This window comes from Enhydra lutris, unplaced genomic scaffold (genome assembly GCF_002288905.1).
Source record: "Enhydra lutris kenyoni isolate GAN:26980312 unplaced genomic scaffold, ASM228890v2 scaffoldscaffold4, whole genome shotgun sequence".
NCBI lineage: Eukaryota > Metazoa > Chordata > Mammalia > Carnivora > Mustelidae > Enhydra > Enhydra lutris.
The window spans coordinates 2035184-2055613 of NW_019154088.1; the positions used below are offsets into that span (position 1 = coordinate 2035184).

The 20430-nt window shown below is 36.2% G+C and overlaps 1 protein-coding gene and 1 pseudogene across 1 annotated transcript; both read left to right on the forward strand.

Annotated features, from left to right (window-relative positions):
• Positions 1 to 13754: 13754 nt before the first annotated feature.
• Positions 13755 to 14696, forward strand: LOC111159454 (olfactory receptor 4F6-like). Its single transcript, XM_022521947.1, has one exon. It carries the CDS (start codon positions 13755 to 13757, stop codon positions 14694 to 14696), a length of 942 nt encoding a protein of 313 aa, XP_022377655.1.
• Positions 14697 to 19688: 4992 nt separating this feature from the next.
• On the forward strand, positions 19689 to 20104 carry LOC111159458 (annotated as a pseudogene).
• Positions 20105 to 20430: the final 326 nt, after the last annotated feature.

The following is a 20430-nucleotide window of genomic DNA, read 5'->3' on the forward strand; positions in this document are numbered from 1 at the left end:
AGATTCAGCCATAAAAATCTTGCCATTTGCTATAACATGGATGGAACTAGAGAGTATTACACTAAGCAAAATTAGTCAGCCCCATCCACCACATAAGCACCTCTCAGCCAGGGACATATCCCACAGTAGCAGACTTATAAAAGTTCCAATTTTGTGCTCTGCTACTTAAAATACTTTGTGGTAGCCTCCTTAAGCAGGCTCCCTCCCCTCCATTGTTTCCTCAGATATATCACCCCAGACTCAAGTCTCTGCACCTCCTGCCTTCCAAAAAGTGGTCACTTTTCTACTTACAGGATTGCAACATTTTCCTCAGATCTCCAATAGATTTCACAGGTGTTCAGAATGATTTGATAACTATCTAGTTGTATTTGAGGGACCAGGAAAACTTAGCACCCCCTATTCCTCTGCCAATTTAATTCCACCCTACTGGAATACTCTTTCATTTTTAAAGGGTGTATTAATTCGTTAGCATGTCCAGTCTTTCCCAAACAGAATACTGTGCATTATAAAAAGCCAGAGGAGAAACCATAAGGTGCTGGCAATAGAGGAACATCTTGTTTGGAAGCAAAAACTGCCAAAGTATATCCCACTTTTTAAAGAACTTAGTTCTCCTTTACCTTATCCTGTCACAGATTCTTCAAAGTAATGGCTGTTTTAACTTTCACAAAAAGAAGACAAAACAGTAGTGACAAGTTACAGCAGCACCGTTGCTCATAGTTGATAGTCATAGTCTCCCCTGTTACCCATTCTAAATATCCCTATCTTCAGGCAGTTCTCCTGATGATCTATGTTACTTGCCTGCTGAGGTGAGTCAGCTTTTTATGAGCAGTCTGAACTCTAGTTATTGTTCTTACCAATCTATTGTTGCTACAGTAGCTTCACTACTGTTATCATCCACCATGAAGCCAACAAGGCATGGCTCAGTGATCCCTAGTTTTAGACAAACTCTTCACTGTATCACCCATTAAGAAGCAGCAACCTTGTATTTAACCAATATGTGATAAAAATGAGGCAACTCAGGGCGCCTGGGTGGCTCAGTGGGTTAAGCCTCTGCTTTCGGCTCAGGTCATGATCCCAGGGTCCTGGGATCGAGCCCTGCATCGGGCTCTCTGCTCATCAGGGAGCCTGCTTCCTCCTCTCTCCTTCTCTGCCTGCCTCTCTGCCTACTTGTGATCTCTCTCTGTCAAATAAATAAATAAAATCTTTTAAAAAAATGAGGCAACTCAATCTTCTAAATGTTGGTCTTCCAATATGAAGAACCCCAAATGAAAGAAAAGCAGGTAAACATTTTAGGTTTATTATAACCCATACTGTCTCCCAAAAGAAGCATTCTCCCCACTACAACAAAACCTAAAATTTGAGAACAGAAAACAGAAACTCCACATGAACTTCACTGAGATCTGATAGGAGACACTACTGTTTACTCTACCCCTTTGGTTACAAAACCTGTATATTTTAACCACGGAGGGCACAGCACCATCTGAAGGTCATAGATCAAAGCACATATCTTGGAGCACAGACCCCAACTCTTTACAGTATCATCTTCAAGCTGGTGCCTCAGTTGTAATTTTGACAGGCTATTCCAATGTTCTATCAGATCAACAGCTCCTAATCATGCAATGTAGAAAGGAAAAACAGGTTCCTTAGTTCTGCATGCTTTCAAGTACTTTCTTAACTACAAAGTAAGTAGTCTTGGTCTAAGGAAATATTATGCAAGACTTCATACTGGAAATCAGACACTGTGAACACTTGGATAGTGGTGCGGCTAAATGCCCAAATTAGGAAAGATAATAAATACTCAAAATATATAAATGAAATCCCAAAGGATAAATCTCTGTCCCCTCCAGTTTAGAAAGTGTTCAGTGTCAGTAACTACTCTCAACTGATTGATTTCAGTCCTTAAAACATGGTACCATTTCAAGGCTCTCCCTGTACTGCTGATAGGTCAAACAGTCTACAGTGGCAGTAACTAGCAAAAACTCATTCATGGATCCAGTGTTCAAGCATTAGATTAGCTGAGGAAAATGCAACTATTTATCCTTTAAATTACCTCATTCAACATGTTACACCTAATGATTCCTTAAATTGATTTCTCAGTGTTCCAGTAAGTTGTGTAATTTCATCCTACTGGTTAAAACCTGACTGACATGTTCCACTCCAATAAAAAGAAAAAGGAATACTTAAACAATTCCACTATGGAATTCTCCAAAAAAAGTAACAAGAAAAATATTCTAAATTTCTTTTAGAAATATAGATTTTAAAAGGTGAAACAGCTTATCTGTCAGATATAAAATAAAGGGTCTGTCATACCGAAGACACAACTATCAAATTTCTTACTCAGTTACACACTTTTCTAATAATTCACGAATACATATAACTGCAAGATACAAGTGAAGCAGATGTCTGAGAGTGCCAATATAACTCCCAGGTTCTCTTTTGTTGCATGAGGATGTTACCTGGCCCAGATATAACAGATTAAGTCTCCGATGTACATGAAGGATATCACTTACAAAAAGGGAGGTATTTGGTCATGACATATGCCCTTTTTATATTCCAATAAGCAGAGAGTAAATATTAATATTTTATTATGGGTTCTGTCTCATAAAACATAAACTCCAGGGTCATTTACCATGGTCATTTACCATACCAGAGCAAACTAAAATGACAAGGTATATCTTGCGACCATTCCATTTTCTATCTTCTAATAGAGACCACTAGGAAGAGAATCAATTACCATGTTTTCACGGAGAGTTGACCAAGTCATTTCTTCCTATTACTCCCATTCATTCCCTTCCTCTTTGCTATACCTCTCCCTGTCTCTGTCTCTGTCTCTATCCCCATTTGAACCTTCTTCCTTGACCATGAAACAGAGTGGTTATTGACCAGGTAGTAAGCCTTTTCTTCCAATAACCAGAGTATTTAAAAAGACAATAACATTATAAGAAAGGAAAATAATAAACCAGTTTGCATAGCCCTTCAACACAGATACAAAAATCTAAAAAGTAAGAACAAAATAGAAACACTGATATATGTAAGATAAACACCAGGGTAAGTTAGTTGTATCCCAGAATGCAAGGTTGTTTTAACATTTGGAGATCAATCAAAGGAATTCACCATATCAAGTATATGAAGGAGGAAAATATCACACTACCTTTTTTATAGATACAGAAAAGGCATTCTATTAAATCCCATTCTCAAAAAAAATCTCATAGCAAAAGTCCCAGCAAAGTAGGCATAAAAGGTGTATGAGGTTGAATAGTGTCCCCATAAAATTCATGTCCGCCCAGAACGTCAGAATGTGATCTAATTTGGAAACAGAGTTTTTGTAGATGTAATCAAGGTACGGATCAAGATAACATCACACTGAACTAGGATGGATTTAAAATCCAACAGCTGTTCTTATAAGAGACAGAAAAGGGCACAAAGAGACACAAGGAAGGAAGCTATATGAAGACAGAGGCAGAGATTGGAATTATGTTTCATCAGCCAAAGAATGCCAGGAGATGGGAAAAGCAAAGAGAAAAAAAAAATCTTCCCTAGAGTCTTCAGAGGGAATATGGACCTGACAACACCTTGATTTTGGATTTTAGCCTCCAGAACCTTGAGAAAATAAATTCCTGGATTCTTAAGCCACAAAATTTGTTATTTGTTACAGCAGCCCTAGAGAAATAACATAGAAGGGAATGTATTCTGATAAGCAGTATTTATGCAAACACTACAGGACACACAGGAAATAATATGATATATTTAGAGCTTTCCCATGAAATCAGAAATATGCCCACATTCCTTTTACAACTACTTCTATTTTGTATTTTACAAAGCATCTCACATGTAAAATGAAAGAAAAATATTTACCAAAATGTATAAAATTGAATATTATAAATAAAACATTTCTTCATAGACAACATTATTATCTACAAGCTAATTATTTTCCACAGCCCCTGTAGCATCCCCGACTTCTGCATAAATAGTATTAAGTACACTATCACCTGTTCCTTTCAATAAATGGTAAAATAAATGAGTGCAGGAAGTCACAGAGAGTACAACAAAATATAAAAAGTTTCCAAAGTGTTTTAAAAGTAAAAATATATAAGCAACAAAAGCTGAGCTATTATCAAAGCAAAACCAAAATTACAAAATTTTCAAGAAAACAGGCAGTAAGTCTTTAACTGAAACCTTTGACATATCAAGAAGGAAATAAATACAGCACTCACATTCTTTTGTTTTGAAAGCATAGTATGATTTGCAAAATATAGGAAGGTAACCAACTTACATAAGGCAGGGTTGGTCAACCAAACTCAGCACTACATTTTGAGGAATCTAAGTCTTTTTGTGGGTCCTATATGTTGTGGATTTTTGGCAGTATGTCTGACCTATACCCAATAGATGCCAGTAGCAGCAAAGCTCAATCCCCACACTGAGATAACTAAAAATATTTCTAGACATTACCAAATGTCCCCTAAGCAACACAATCAACCTAGGTTGAGATTCACTATTTTAAGGGTAATTATGGATTTTTACTCAGTTTGTTTTTACAGAACTCATGTTTCATGCTAATTTCAATATTTAGTCTGTACTAAGAACCAGCAATAAGTCAGAAATATCTTAGGGGCACCTGGGTGGCTCAATGGGTTAAAGCCTCTGCCTTTGGCTCATGTCATGGTCCCAGGGTCCTAGGATCCAGCCCTGCATCAGTCTCCCTGCTCAGTGGGGAGCCTGCTTCCCCTGCTCTCTCTACCTGCCTCTCTGCTTACTTGTGATCTCTGAATGTCAAATAAATAAATAAAATCTTTAGAATATATATATATATCTTATTATAAGAAACATATTATAGTAGGCATCCAAATCAGAAAGGAAGGAGTCAAACCTTTACTATTCGCAGATGACATGATACTCAATAGAGAAAACCCAAAAGACTCCACAAAAAAAAATTGCTACAACTGATATACCAATTCAGTAGAATCAGAGGATACAAAGTCAACATATAGGAATGTGCTACATTTTTATTATCCAATAATGAAGCAGCAAAAAGAGAAATCAAGGAATCAATCTCATTTACTGCAAAAAAAGTCATAAGATTCCTAGGAATAAATCTCGCCTAAGAGGTAAAAGATCTGTCCTCTGAAAATTTATAAAACACTGATGAAAGAAATTGAGGATGACACAAATAAATGGAAAATGTTTCATATTCATGGATTAGAGGAACAAATATTGTTAAAATGTCTACACTACCCAAAGCAATCTATACATTTAATCTGATCCTATCATATTAACACCAGCATTTTTCACACAGCTAGAACAAACAACCCTAAAATTTGAATGAAACCATAAAAGACCCCAAATAGCCAAGGCAATCTTGAAAAAGAAAAGCAAAGCCAGAGGCATCACAATTTCAGACTTTAAGTTATACTACAAAGCTGTTGTCATCAAGATAGTATGGTACTAGCACAAAAACAGACACATAGATCAATGGGACTGAATAGAAAACCAAGAAATGAATGGTCAGCTTATCTTCAACAAATTGGAATATCCAATGGAAGAAAAGACAGTCTCTTCAACAAATGGTGTTGGGAAAACTGAACAGCACCACTCAAAAGAGTGAAACTTGACCACTTTCTTACACCACACACAAAAATAAACTCAAAATGGATGAAAGACCTAAATGTGAGATAGAAAACTATCAAAATCCTAAAAGAGAAGACAGACAGCAATCTCTCTGATCTAGGTTGAAGCAACTTCTTGATAGACACATCCCCAAAGGCAAGAGAAACAAAAACAAAAATGAACTATTAGGACTTCATCAAGATAAAAAGCTTCTGCACAGTGAAGGAAATGATTAACAAAACTAAAAGGCAGCCTTTCAAAGGGGAGAAGATATTTGCAAAAATCTGATAAAGGGTTAGTATCTAAAGAACTTATCAAACTCAACACCTACAAAACAAATAACCCAGGTAAGAAATGGGTAAAAGACATGAATAGACATTTTTCCAAAGAAGACATACAAATGGCTAACAGACACAGGAAAAATGATCAACAACCCTCATCATCAGGGAAATACAAATCAAAACTACAATGAAATATCACTTCACACCTGTCAAAATAGCAAAAATTAACAACACAGAAAACAATAGATGTTGTTGAGGAAGTGGAGAAAGGTGAACCCTACTACACTGTTGGGGAGAGTGCAAATCAGTACATCTACTCTGGAAAACAGGAGTGGAGCTTCCTCAAAAATTAAAAATAACCTACCCTATGGCCCAGCAATTGCACTAATAGGTATTTACCCAAAGGATATAAAAATACTGATTCAAAGGGATACATGCACCAAAATGTTTTTAGCAACATCATCAACAATAGCCAAATTGAATTGAGAAGCAATGTGGGGGGTTTGGGGAGTAGGGAAGGAAAAAATGAAACAAGATGGGATTGGGAGGGAAACAAACCATAAGAGACTCTTAATCTCACAAAGTAAACTGAGGGTTGCTTGGGGAGAGGGGTTACGGAGAGGGTAGTTAGGTTATGGACTTTGGGGAGGGTATGTGTTATGGTGAGTGCTATGAAGTGTGTAAACCTCGTGATTCACAGACCTGTACCCCTGGGGCTAATAATACATTATATGTTAATAAAAAACAAAAAATTAAGAAAATAAAAAAATAAAAATAAATCCTCCAGGTGTGAGGAAGAATTGGAATTCACAGTTTCTATATCAAGTTACCTACAACATCCAGTTTTCAACAAAAATTTATGAAATATACAAAAAATACCAGTAAATAATATCTATACTCAGAGGGACATAAATAGACAATAGAAACTGTCTGTGGAGGAACCCAGATTTTGGATTTAGCAGACAAAAACTTCAAATCAGCTAAGATTAACATGTTCAAAGAACGAAAGAAAGCCAAATTTAAAATATGGGGGAAATCACAGGGGGAGACAAACCATGAGAGACTGGACTCTGAGAAACAAACTGAGGGTTTTGGAGGGGAGAGGGGTGGGGGGTTGGGTGGGCCTGGTAGTGGGTATTAAGGAGGGCACATATTGAATGGAGCACTGAGTGTGGTGAATAAATAATGAATTTTGGAACACTGAAAAGAAATAAAATAAAATAAAAATAAAATGGGGGAAAAAGCAAAAAAAAAACACTAAAAAATAAAAAAATAAAAGATTGAAAGTATGAAAGCAATGACACTATATATTGATATAAAGATATTTTTAAATGACTGTATTTGAATTCGAGAGTTTTAGTACATGACTACTCTTCAATTCATTACAAGGACTCAAAATAGCTATGAGATGGCAGAATACTAAACCTCCATAAAGTTGTTAAAAATATCAACTGTGATTTTCAAATCTAAATTTGTACTACTTTTGGAACTCCCCTGGTTTGTTCAAATATTAATTCATTATTTTTCAAAATTCCCAGGATATAAGCTGTTAAGAGTATAAGGGGATAGTTTCCTTAAACTTGCCAAACTGATACTATCAGTGGTTCATATAACTCACAATAACACAATGGACATCTAAGGTAAACCTAACATTCTCTAATTCGAAAAAAAAATTATCAGAGCACAAAGACACAGATCATCACATTGAACAGCTCAATTTCCCTGGATCTCTTCTGCAAGTTGAGATAATTTACCTTTGGGAAAACCAGTGTACACAAAGACATGGCTTCCATTAGAAGAAATTACAGACTCTACCCAGTCCTACCATACAGTCCAACTAATTGACTCCCTTCCAAATGGTAGGAACTATTTATAACTTTCTGTCTTAAGAAATGGTGGTGATTCAAAAGGGTGTGAACTGTCTGTATGTTCAATCTCTTGAAGCTCCTGCTGAGTGAGACCTGCACCTAAGCAGGTACAAATGAAACCTGCTCTCCAACTCCCCCAAAACTGGTTACATTTTGTTCCCAAACCTTCCTTTCTCTTTATCTCAAGGTTCTTTCTGCTCATGCTCTTTACTTGAATGATTTTCACTCATACAGTTATATATATATTCTGGTCTCATTTTCATAATTTCAATTGTATTGTGAGGTGAATTTCTCTTTGAAGAGCCCATATCTTTACTAAATTGATATGTGAAAGGGCTTCAAATTTCCATCCCCTTTTTCTGTGATATTATATTCATGGAAATAAAACTTTGTTTTGTCTATTTCATTCAAACAGAGCACAATCTAGCAGAGCAAGCTATCTGCATCTTTGGAAAGCAAAATTAATCAAGTCTTAAAAAATCATCATTATTTTTAAAAACTTATTGAATACTTATTATATGACACAGCATGTTTCACTGTTTTCCATGTATTAACTCACTTAATCGTCACAACAACACTATAAGGTAAGTACTATTTTTTGGTCTTTTTTAAAAAAAATTTTTATTCACAAATAATGTATTTTTAGCCCCAAGGGTACTGTGAATCGCCAGGTTTACACACTTCACAGCACTCACCATAGCACATATCTTCCCCAATGTCCATAACCCCATCACCCTCTCCCTACTCACCCCGCAACCCTCAATTTGTTTTGTGAGATTAAGAGTCTTATGGTTTGTCTCCCTCCTGATTCCATCTTGTTTCAGTTATTCTTTTCCTTAAGGTAAGTACTATTATCATTCCTAATTTTACAGTTGAGGAAATTCAGGGACAGAGAAGTGAAGCAACTCACCCAAGGACATGTAGTTCATAAATCAAGGAGATAGAGAGTGCAATCCAGGTGGTCTTTCCCCAGACTGTTTGCTATTCATTATATATAATAATGCTATTTATAAAATTGCTCCTGTATCATTTTTCCTATTTCTTTGACTAATTTCAAATTTTCTTTGGAAATTAGAAAATCTGTAAATATCATTTATAATAAATAAAGAAAAAAAAGAGTTCATATTTAGGAAAAAATAAAATCACCTAAAATCCCACAACTTAGAGATTCTGTGGTATAAAGTCTAAATATTTCCATATATGCACTTACATTATATGTAATGTTTTGCATTTTATAATCTTTTTAAACTAAATGACAAAATATGCATATTTTGTTTCATTCATCCAAAGTTCTAATTCGTTTCATGTGCACTGAAATCTATAAACATAGTTTTAAGTGTATATAAAAATTCTGTTCCTCGTACATGTGGCAAATAGCTTTTCATAGGTTATTATGATCAACCTCCTGTCCTTCTAAATTACTGAATTTTTCCAAATATATGGTGGTGCTTTTCTGTTCATCAATATTTCTATAGCATGCAATAATACTTCAGTATAATTTCAGGAAAGTTCCAGATATCTGTAATGACTATACACATTTTGCTGGAGGCAAAAAATGAAGAGGAAAGTTTGTACCTTTGCTAGTTTTATTGTATTAGATTTAGATCTACATGGGAATGTGGGGTGTTGAGGTCACTCTGTAAGGACATTGTCATGGCAAGGAGGTCTCTGGCATCCAGACTGGTTTCCACTCTCCCATCAGTGTGAAGGTGTCAATGAGGTCAATTCACAAAGTCATTTGGTGAATATTTCTTCTCCACCATATGTCCCCTAGGGGCTTCTAAGCACCTGATTTTCTTCCCATGTCTTCTTGAACTTTCCCCTATGAACATTAGTGAAGACTCTCATTTAATAGTGCCTACCTTGTGCCAGAAATTATGCTAACTACTGGGGTATACAAAGTTGGCTAAAGGCTCCTTTTTCAAAGAAGTCATAGGTGATAAGGAAGACTAATATTCATAAGAAATTATAATATGCTTTATTAAAAAGGAGATAGAAGACTTAATAATAGTTTATAGACACTATTTTGCATGGGGTCATCAATAAATACTTCAGGGTAACTAGCATTTAATCTAAGTTTGAAGGATAAAGGAAAAGGAGAATTAACATTTCTGTCAGATAGTTATACCCATATACTCTCAAACCTTCATAACATCTGGTGAAGTTAGTCACCTCTCATTTTATGGACAAATAAATATCTTCAGCATAACTGACTACCTTACCCTAGTTTATATAACTCACAAGTGGCAGGACTAAAATGGCAACCAAGTTATTAGGTCTAAGAGCCAAAGACAATTCCACTTTGTAATGACAAGGAATAACATATATGAAAGTATATGAAAGAGCTGAAATGTGAAAAAAAAATAGTAAAGTGTTCAGTTCATAAAGGTTCTTATATGAAACACAATTGAATTTTATTTTTTAAGGTTTTATATTTTTATTTATTTGAGAGAGACAGAGAGAGTGGGGAGGTGCAGATGGGGAAGGAAAAAGAGGGAGAGAATCCTGAGCAGTCTCTGTGCTGAGTGCTGATCCAGACACAAGCCTTGATCCCATAAACCTGAGATCATGACCTGAGCAAAAACTGAGTCAGACACTTAACCTACTGAGCCACCCGGGTACCCCCACGATTGAATTTTAAATATCCTGAATGATAGAACCAAAGGCTTAGAGTAGAGAGTAATAGGACCATATTTGAGTTTTAGATAGATAGATCTGAAAGCAAAATATAGAAAAGAGACTAAACTTAGCTAATATTGGAGAGAGAAATCATTTGGAAATGAAAAATACATAAATCTGAAATAAAACTGACAGTGGAAATGAAGACAAGGACACAAAACAGAAATATTCAGGAGGTACAATTTCCCATCTGTCATATAAGGTGAGAGGGGAGAAAAGTTGCCTCAGAGATTCTTGGATTAAGCACCTGAGAGATAATGGTCATGATATTTCCTAAGACATTAAAAAGAGGATAAAGTCATGAACTCAGACTTGCACAATTTAACTTTGAAGTGTTTGAGGGATGTCTATTTACGTACTACAGTACATTCTTGGATATATTATGCTAGAGTCCAGGAATAGAACTATAGATATAGAAATCTTTTAAGTGGGGAGTAGTTAAAAGAATGAAGCATGTTTGAAATGAAAAATATATATATTTATGTCTCCTGAGTTACATAGGAACACTCAAAAATAAGCAGGAAAAAAATCCATGCATCAGTGAAAGAAGTTAAGAGATATAGGAGAAAAAGCAAGAGAGCTCTGTTACACAAATACTAAGAATGTAAAAATGCATTCAGCTTCAGTAAGTTAACAATGCCTGACTTACAGTCTCTTAAAGTTTTTTTAAATTTTATTCCATTATAAGATATCAGAATGTAGATCTTTTTTAATAAATATATTTTTTTCAGTGCTCCAAAATTCAATGTTTTTGCACCATACCCAGTGCTTCATGCAATACGTGTCCTCCATAATACCCAATATTTTATTTATTTGACAGAGAGAGTAAGAGAGAGAGAGGACAAGCAGGAGTAGTGGGAGATGGAGAAGCAAGCTCCACACTGAGCAGGGAGCCCAATGCTGGGCTCAGGATCCCAGAGCTCTGGGATCATGACCTGAGCCGAAGGCAGACGCTTAACCTACTGAGCCACCCAGGTGTCCTCAGAAGGCAGACATTTGCTGACATCCGTCAAAGACCTTTTAGACTGGATTATTTTTCTATCTGTTCATAATATCATCTTTAACATATAGACTCTCAAAGGTCATGATTGCTGCATCTTTGGGCATCACATTAATATAGAATGCAGGAATGGAAGAGCTAGAAGAGACTTCTCTGCAATAATCTTTGTATTTTAATCTGAGGGGGAAAAAAAAACCTTCTACTGAAGTCATTGTTCTGTATCTCATCAAAAATCAGCTACATGCCCCTCTGACACCAATCCATGGCCAAGTCACATAGATTATTCATATTGCATCCCATGGCTAAAATAAGAACCTAGCTTCTTATAAAATTCATAAATTTCCATCAAATACCTAAACAGATAGGTGTTCTCTCTTTTAGAGACTATAAGGAAATATAAGGAACAAGAAATCAGTTGGCAAGGTAAAGAATGGCTTATTGTTAGTGTTTTCCTGTTCTTGGTGTAGGACTTGCCTATTCCAAATAACAGACACACCAGCATTCTGTAAAATGCCATCCAGTTACCAGTCATTATATTCCTTGACCCAAATTCATTCATGTATATTAGTGCTCCCTAAGCAAGGAAGCCTGTACCTTTCTGGTTAAAATTAGATATGAAAAATGAAGGTTTTCTTCATAGTATACTCAGAAATCATCATTTGTTGAAAATTTCGGTAACAAAATAATAATAACAATAGTAATAATTAATAATCCATTTCTATCATATATATGCATACTCTACTCCAACCATATATTTCACAGAATTATTTTTCCTGTTCTTGTCCCTCTCTTTCTTATTGCTTTCCTTTCAATTCCTTTCCATAATTATTATTTTGATTATGCTCACCACAGTGTAGCTACTATACCTGACCATACAATTCTATTACAGTGTCATTGACTATATTCTCTGTGCTGTAACTTTCATTCCAGTGATTTATTTACTCCATAATTGCAAGTTTTATATCCCACTCCACTTTACACTATTTTGTCCATCCCTTAACCATCCTCTCCTTGGAAACTAACAGTTTATTCTCTGTATTTGTAGGTCCATTTCCTCCTTTTCATGATTTTTATTAAAACACATGGCTAATATAGAAAACTACAAAACATAGGTGGTCAACATTTTTAGTATTAAAAATACCTAAAGTGTCATTATCCAAAATGATCTAAAATGTTGAGTCATAACTTACATATTTTTCTAATGTATAATTATAAAGAGCACATCAAATGCATATTCCTTTGTAAATAATTATTCTTAATAATTTAGTGGACATCTCAGCAAGTCTAAATTTGCTTCTTTATGATGGCCTACCTCATCTTACCAAATCCCCCTTTCTGAATATCTTCTCATTTCTAACCGTATCTTTGAAATGTACCTTTAATTTTTCCTTTTACGTTAAATAATGAATGGACCCAAATACAAGTTATATATACATATGTTCAACCTTTCTCTTTTTCTTAAGATTTATTTATTTATTTGAGAGAGAGAGAGAGAGAGCACAAGTGGGAGGGACAAAGAGAGAGGGAGAAAGAATCTCAAGCAGACTCCTGCTGAGCACAGAGGCCAGCAAGGGGCCCCACACAGGGCTCTGGCTCCACACAGGGCTCTATCTCATGATCTGCACATCACAACCTGAGGTGAAACCAAAAAGTTTTAGCATTTCACCAGTTTAAAGTACATTTTAATTATCCAAGGCATTGGTTGCAGTCACAATATTGGAAACTATCAGAGGACTAAGCCTATTCATTTTAAGCTATGATTCCTCTTAGAGTCAACACTCTTACACTCATTATCTGGTCACTATTCACTATTGCATGAGTGATTAATGCCTGAAATTTTGCAGGTGTGAAGTAAAAGAATAATCAAAAAGTACATTCTGCTACAGTATTTGTGCACAAATATGATTAAGGGTTTGAACATTCAATTATGGCTAACTGTTTATGATACAGAAGTCATTTTCTTGAATATATATGGAGAATACAGAAGAAGCCCAAATTTTATACAATGAGCATGGTAAAGAAGGTCTCTACCAGGAAGATGTTACTCTTTGCTCCTAAACCTCCACTTTACCTGCCTTATTCTCACATGATTTCTTTCCCTGTCACCCTAGCCTAACTTTTGATTTTTTATTTTCTATTTTTTCTTCCTTTTCCCTGTCTCCTCTGTATGTGTTCTAACTTCTAAATTAGACACTTGCAACATATTTTACACAAAATCACAGATGGACAAGCAACATATCAATGTTCAGTTCCCATATTTCTCAATTCTTCCTTATTTTCTACCTTTAGAATACTTCAGCATCTTCTCTACTGATTGAGCCAATGGATACAACAAATGATTCTGTGGTGTCTGAATTTGTATTGATTGGACTTTCAAATTCATGGGAGATGCATCTTTTTCTCTTTTGGTTCTTCTCTGTGTTCTACATGGGAATTATCCTGGGAAACCTCTTCATTGTGTTCACGGTAATTATTGACTCTCATTTACACACCCCCATGTACTTCCTGTTAGCCAACCTCTCTCTCCTTGATCTAGGTCTGTCCTCTACCACAGTGCCCAAAACAATCACTAATCTTTTCACTGACTGTAAAATCATTTCCTTTCCAAAATGCATGATACAGATATTTTTTATTCATGTCATGGGTGGAGGTGAGATGGTGCTGCTCATAGCCGTGGCATATGACTGGTACACTGCAATCTGTAAGCCTCTCCACTATCTGACCATCATGAGCCCCAAAATGTGTGTTTCCTTTGTAGTGGCTGCCTGGATAGTGGGGATAATCCATGCCGTGTCTCAGTTTGTTTTTGTCATAAACTTGCCCTTCTGTGGCCCTAATGAAGTAGATAGTTTTTACTGTGATTTTCCTCGGGTCATGAAACTTGCTTGTGTAGACACTTACAAGCTAGAGTTTGTAATCGTCGCTAACAGTGGGTTTATATCCATGGCTACCTTCTTCTCTTTAATTATATCCTATATCTTCATTTTGGTCACTGTCTGGAAACGTTCTTCAGGGGACTTGTCCAAAGCATTTGTCACACTGTCAGCTCACATCACTGTAGTGATTTTGTTTTTTACACCATGCATGTTTCTCTACGCGTGGCCTTTCCCCACAACATCACTGGATAAGTGCTTGTTCATTGTTGACTTTGCTATCACCCCCCTCTTGAATCCTGCCATTTATACATTAAGAAACAAAGACACGAGAGTGGCCATGAGAAGACTGGGCAAACGGATTGTGGGTCCTAGTGGGATCTCACAATGAATGGAACAGATCCACATACAACATGCTTCAGGCTCACCAAAACCCCTGCAAGTCATGTGATTGTCATCATTACAATGGTAAGAACTATTATTGTCATGACAGTTCAATAAAACTCCCCCTGTAGAGATTGATTATTGAGTCAGAGGTGACGTTATTTTGCTAATGACAGAGAATAAATTGACATCACCTACTTACATTGAGAAGAAAGGTGAGAACAGAAAACTGAGCTAATTCATAGGAGTAAACTTACATTCAAATACCATTTTCTTTGACTTGCTAATTGCATTTACTCTCAATTATGAAGACATACCTCAAACAAATGATAAATACATCTCATGGTAACTTACGGATTTAATAGATAAAATGTGACTTTGAGTCAATCAAAATCAATAAATTCTACTTTTTAATTTTTATTTTAGTTTGAGTTTAACTTAGAATAAGAAACAAAATCAACTATTTGTTATTTAGATTAAACATGCTGTTTTAGTAGTTTAGACTTGATTGGCTGTAAATAAAGAAGGATAATTCTTTGCACTATAAATACTTCAAATAAACACAAACCACAGATTTCTGAAATTTTGTCTCATTTTCTACTATTCTAAAGATGAAGATTTTCAAATATTCAATTATCCTAGTTTATTCTTTAAAAAAATAAATTATAAAATTAATTGCTGTTTCAGGGCACCTAGGGGGTTCTGTCTGTTAAACATCTGCCTTTGGCTCAAGTCATGATCTCAGGGTCCGGAGACTGAGCCCCATGTGGGACTCCCTGCTCAGCAGAGAGCCTGCTTTTCCTTCTCCCTTGCAACTGCCCCCAGCTTGTGCTCTCTCTCAAATAAATAAAATGTATTTATTTTAATAAATTAATACATTATTTCAAATAAATAAAATCTTGAAAAATTTAATTAATTAAAATATAAAACTAATAGCTGTTTCACATAAGAATAATCACCCTAGGATGTATGTTTAGAGATTCTGGTTTCTTTGAATATGGTTTGCTGACCTGACAAAATGTTCCCCCAAAAGTTTATGTATCTTAGATAAGTAAAAAGCCAAAACTGGTAAGGCATATTCAATTTGATTGAGCACTTCTACATTCGGAATAAGTGCTTTATTAAAGTACACATGTTTTCATTTATTTGTTTATACTTCTATGAAAATAAAATCTACTCAATTAAGGAAAATAATGCCTATGTTTTTTGTCCAGTGTTTCTCCAGGAACCTTTTCAATAACATATTTGCTTACTCCATGTAAATTAATCATTAATAGTTCTTTTAATGCTTTGGTATTCATCTGAATGGGAAGTTCTTTACTTGAACGTTGCTAACCACTTCCTCTTATAAATAATCCACTGGGCTTCTGAGATAGTACAGTCTCCCGCTTTTCCGCCTACTCTTGGGGAATTCCTTCCCAGTAACAGTTTGCTGGGGTTCTCTCATCTGCTCCACCACCCAACTCAGTGTTCCTCAGAATTGCATCTTTGGTCTTTTCTCACTCCATATTCTTTCCCTAGGGAACATCCATTCCCTTGGCTTTAATTACCATCTCAGCTAAGGCCTTTTATTCTTAAGCCAGGGTATTATTTCTTGAGTTCCTACTTCATAAATCCAACTGCTTACTGACTTGATGCTTCAAGGGCATCTCCCACTCAGCAGACCTGAAACTAAAGTAATTGTCTCATCCTCAAACCCGTTCTTCTTTCAGGTCCCTAGTCACAGTAAGTGGCACCAATATTAATGCAGTCTCTCAATGCAAAATCTAGGAGTAATAATGGACTCCTCCATTCACAATCCCCAATATTCAATAAATCAGCAAATCATATTAATTCCAACCTCTAAACACCTCTGAAATATGTCCTTTGTTTTCTTCCAAATGTCACCATTCTTGTCTAATTCTTCACATGTCATTTTTCAAATTGAGTATGAGTCACTATGTGTCTTCTCCCTTCAAATCTGATTTGCCTTTATTCCCATTATGTACATACAGAATGAGAGATTTTTTAAGTATAAACTTAAGTACATGATTGTTCTCCTTAAGACCCCTCACACACTTGTCAATGCTCTTAAATTAAAATATAAACTTTTTAAGATTTATCAGGCGATCCAAGACCTGGCCCTCATCCTCTTCTCCTGGATAGACAATTCCAGAGGAAATTTTATTTTCTTTTGCTTGTCTAAAACTTCATTTTTCTCTGGGCACCAAGTGGCTCAGTCCCTTAAGCTTCAGAGTCTTGGTTTCAGCTCAAGTCATGATCTCATGCTCGTGAAATTGAACCCAGAGTTGAGTACTACATCAGGCCCTGTGCTCAGGACAGAGTCTGCTTGAGGTTCTACCCGTCTGTCTCTCTCTCTCTAAAATAAAATAAGTAAAAAAATCTATAAAAAAAATAAACTTCATTCTCTCTCATCTCGAGGCTTTGCCTTGGCTAATCATTCTGTCTCAAACAGCTGTCCTTCATGTTTTGCTTATTAATATCTATTCATTCTTCAAATTTCAGTTTCAACATCCTTTTATCAAGAAACACTTCCAAAATCCTGGGTCCAGAAGAACTCCTTCCATTGTATATATTATACCACTCCCTAATGCCACTTTTGGTAACATCAATAATAATAATTAATAAAATAATAATTAATTATAATAATTTCTTATTTGATGTAGGTCTTCTTCATTATAGTTTAAGTTCCATGTGAGGAAGGGGTTGGGTCCATCATAGTTACTACTATAACATTAATGAGTAACAACTCTACAGAAAGTGCTCAATAAATGTTTATCATTAAATAAATGAATAAAACCAACAAAGAGTAAAAACAAATAACGTGAATAGTTTCTTGAATACTGTTTGAGCTTTCTTTATACATTCAGCCAAAGGTCATAGGATTACAGTACTTCCGTCCTTTTCTTTCTCCTTTTCTCAGTTAATTTTCTCTGTCTGTGTGTCCTGAATACTCTACAGTGAAATCTACTAAAGACTACCTTTTGTAGACTCAAGCCAATTCAAAGCTTTGGCCAATCTCAGCTGTGGCAACCAATAAATTAGTGGTCTCCATCCTCTCTAATACTTCTAGGTCTCATAAACTCTACATTAGCAATGCCTGCTCCTCTTGACCCAGCAGCCTTTTCTGTTACCAACAAACCCAAGACCCATTCCTTAGAGGATGGCTCTCAAATCACAGCTTGCTCTGTGTCAATCGACCTGACCAACTCCTCAGGACTTTATTTCTACCTTGATGCTGCTCATTCATCTTAAATGTTGTTCTGCCTGGTATCCAGGGTCTGACTTAGAACACTGATATATCGGGACAGCAGCACACTGACATGATAGAATGATTTTATGGGGCACTGTGTTGCAGAAGAGCTTTTGGAGGGCTGGGAAGCAACAGGAGAAATTTCTCTCTTATCTTAGAGTAGTTCTGCTTCTTCTTGGCAAATAAATTGCTTTACCTCATCTGATATATACTAGGATTAATGCAAGTGACCATACTTACCTATTTATTTTTTATCATCCTGCAGTATTCTCCAGTTTGGATCCTTGTTTATACATTTTGCAATGTCAATAGTTTTTTATAATTTTTTAATTTTTTAATAAACATATATTAGGCCCAGGGGTACAGATCTGTGAATCACTAGGTTCAATGTCAATACTTTTTGAAAATTAATTTGAGACTTCATTATGTAATTAGAAAATTAAGATTCTTACTTGTTTCTGACCCGAGAAAATAAAATATGGTCTAAATAAATGCAGTTCTAAACAAAGATAGATCCGTCACACTTTGGAGCCCCATGATAGCCTGGAAATCTTATTCTTTATATTTGCACATCAAAAATCAAGAAAGCCTTATTTTTGCAGAGATGCACTAGGCTTGTTTCAAAGCCTTATCATAGGTCCTTTGATTGAGTATCTTCTTCAGGTAAACATGCTCCTCTTAGAAACAACTCTAACTCCCTAAATCTTCTTCTTTTGTTTTTATCTCTTTCCCTTGATCTCATAAGAACTTGATCTAATTACATACAAATTTTACTTGTATCCAGTCAACTCAGGAAATATAAGGGTCAAAAGCATTCAAGAAGACCTTCATCCTCAACACTCCAAAGTTGGGGACCACAGGTAAATATATACAGGTTAACATAGGCTATGACTGATAAGAGGAAAATGATTAATACATTCTCCCACTGTCAGTCTTAAGAATCATATCTACAGGGCACCTGGGTAGCTCAGTTGGTTAAGCAACTGCCTTAGGCTCAGGTCATGATCCTGGAGTCCCAGGATTGAGTCCTACTTTGGTTTCCCAGCTCCGTGAGGAGTCTGCTTCTCCCTCTGACCTTTTCCTCTCTCATGCTCTCTCTCACTGTCTCTATCTCAAATAAATAAATAAATCTTTACAAAAAATTATCTCTACATATCAGGGGTTTTACATCTATTTCTTCTGGTTTGGTCCATGAGTGAAGGTATGTCTGTACACTCAGGATATGTTTTCACACCCTCATTCCCTAGCTCAGTGCTTCTAAGCATTTCACCCCAAATATCACATAACCAATATAGGGATATTTTTACACAAACCAATATACTGCCTACAAACCATCCCTTTTCCCCTCTGTCTCATTACCACGCAATTTCTCTTTCACTACTTCTCTCATGGGGAAGTCAATGTGACTCAAAGAGTCCCCCAAGTGAAACTAATACTGGGCTCAATATTGGCCTTCTCTGCAACAACAGTTGATCACTCTTCTGTGTAGCTAATTATTTCCCATTTTGAAGAATCTTTTGTACAGCTTTGTCTTGAGGGAAGATTATACACAGAAATTAAGCTCTCTGAATTTCTCTTCTTCTAAAAAATGTACATCCTGTTGCTGAACAGGCAGATAGGAAAGATGCTTTTTTATTAAAAAACTGCACCTGTGCCATTCCTCCCATGTGACCTGGTCAAGGCAGGTTCGATTCTCCTCTTAAGTCCCCTTGCTCTGAGGGGTGGCAGGACCACAGAAATGCAGATATGACTGAGGGTGATGTAAATCTGAAGGTCTACCCCCTCGTAGATGCCCACCTCACCAAAAAACTACTGGACCTTGTCAGCAGTCATGTAACTAAAAGCAGCTTTGGAAAGGAACCAGTGAAGCCACCAAAACTTTCAACAGAGTTGTCTCTGCATTCATCATGATGGCTGCAGATGCTGAGCCCATGGAGATCATCCTGCAACTTCTGCTGCTGTGTAAGGATAAAAATGGGCCCTAGGTGATTGTGTGCTCCAAGCATGCTATGGGGTGTGTCAGCAGGGTTTCCGAGCCTGTCATTGCCTGCTCTGTCACCATCAAAGAAGGCTCTCAGCTGAAGCACCAGATCCTGTCCATTTAGCAGTCCACTGAAAGGCTCTTAGTCTCAACCAGTTGGCTCTGCCCCACTCTTCACTGAGTCCTTCCCCTGGCGTTGTGAATCACATTCTGTATTTGCATTTAGTTTCTCTAGCTACCTTCTCTCGTCATATTCTAGTATTAAATCTGGGTTTTGCATTTTTGTATTATTCTTCTTCTGTTTTATAGGTTGTTATCCATATATTAATCCACCACCCTACCCCAATCACCCATTCTACTCTCTCTGCCTTTTATAAAATGATCTAATGCTGAAAACAGCGGTAAACAAAGTGTTGACACCTTTGAAAGACAAGGAAGAGGCAGGACAGAGATCTGGTTCCAACGTTCAGGTGCTAACTTCCTGTTTTATGTAGGACACGATGGATG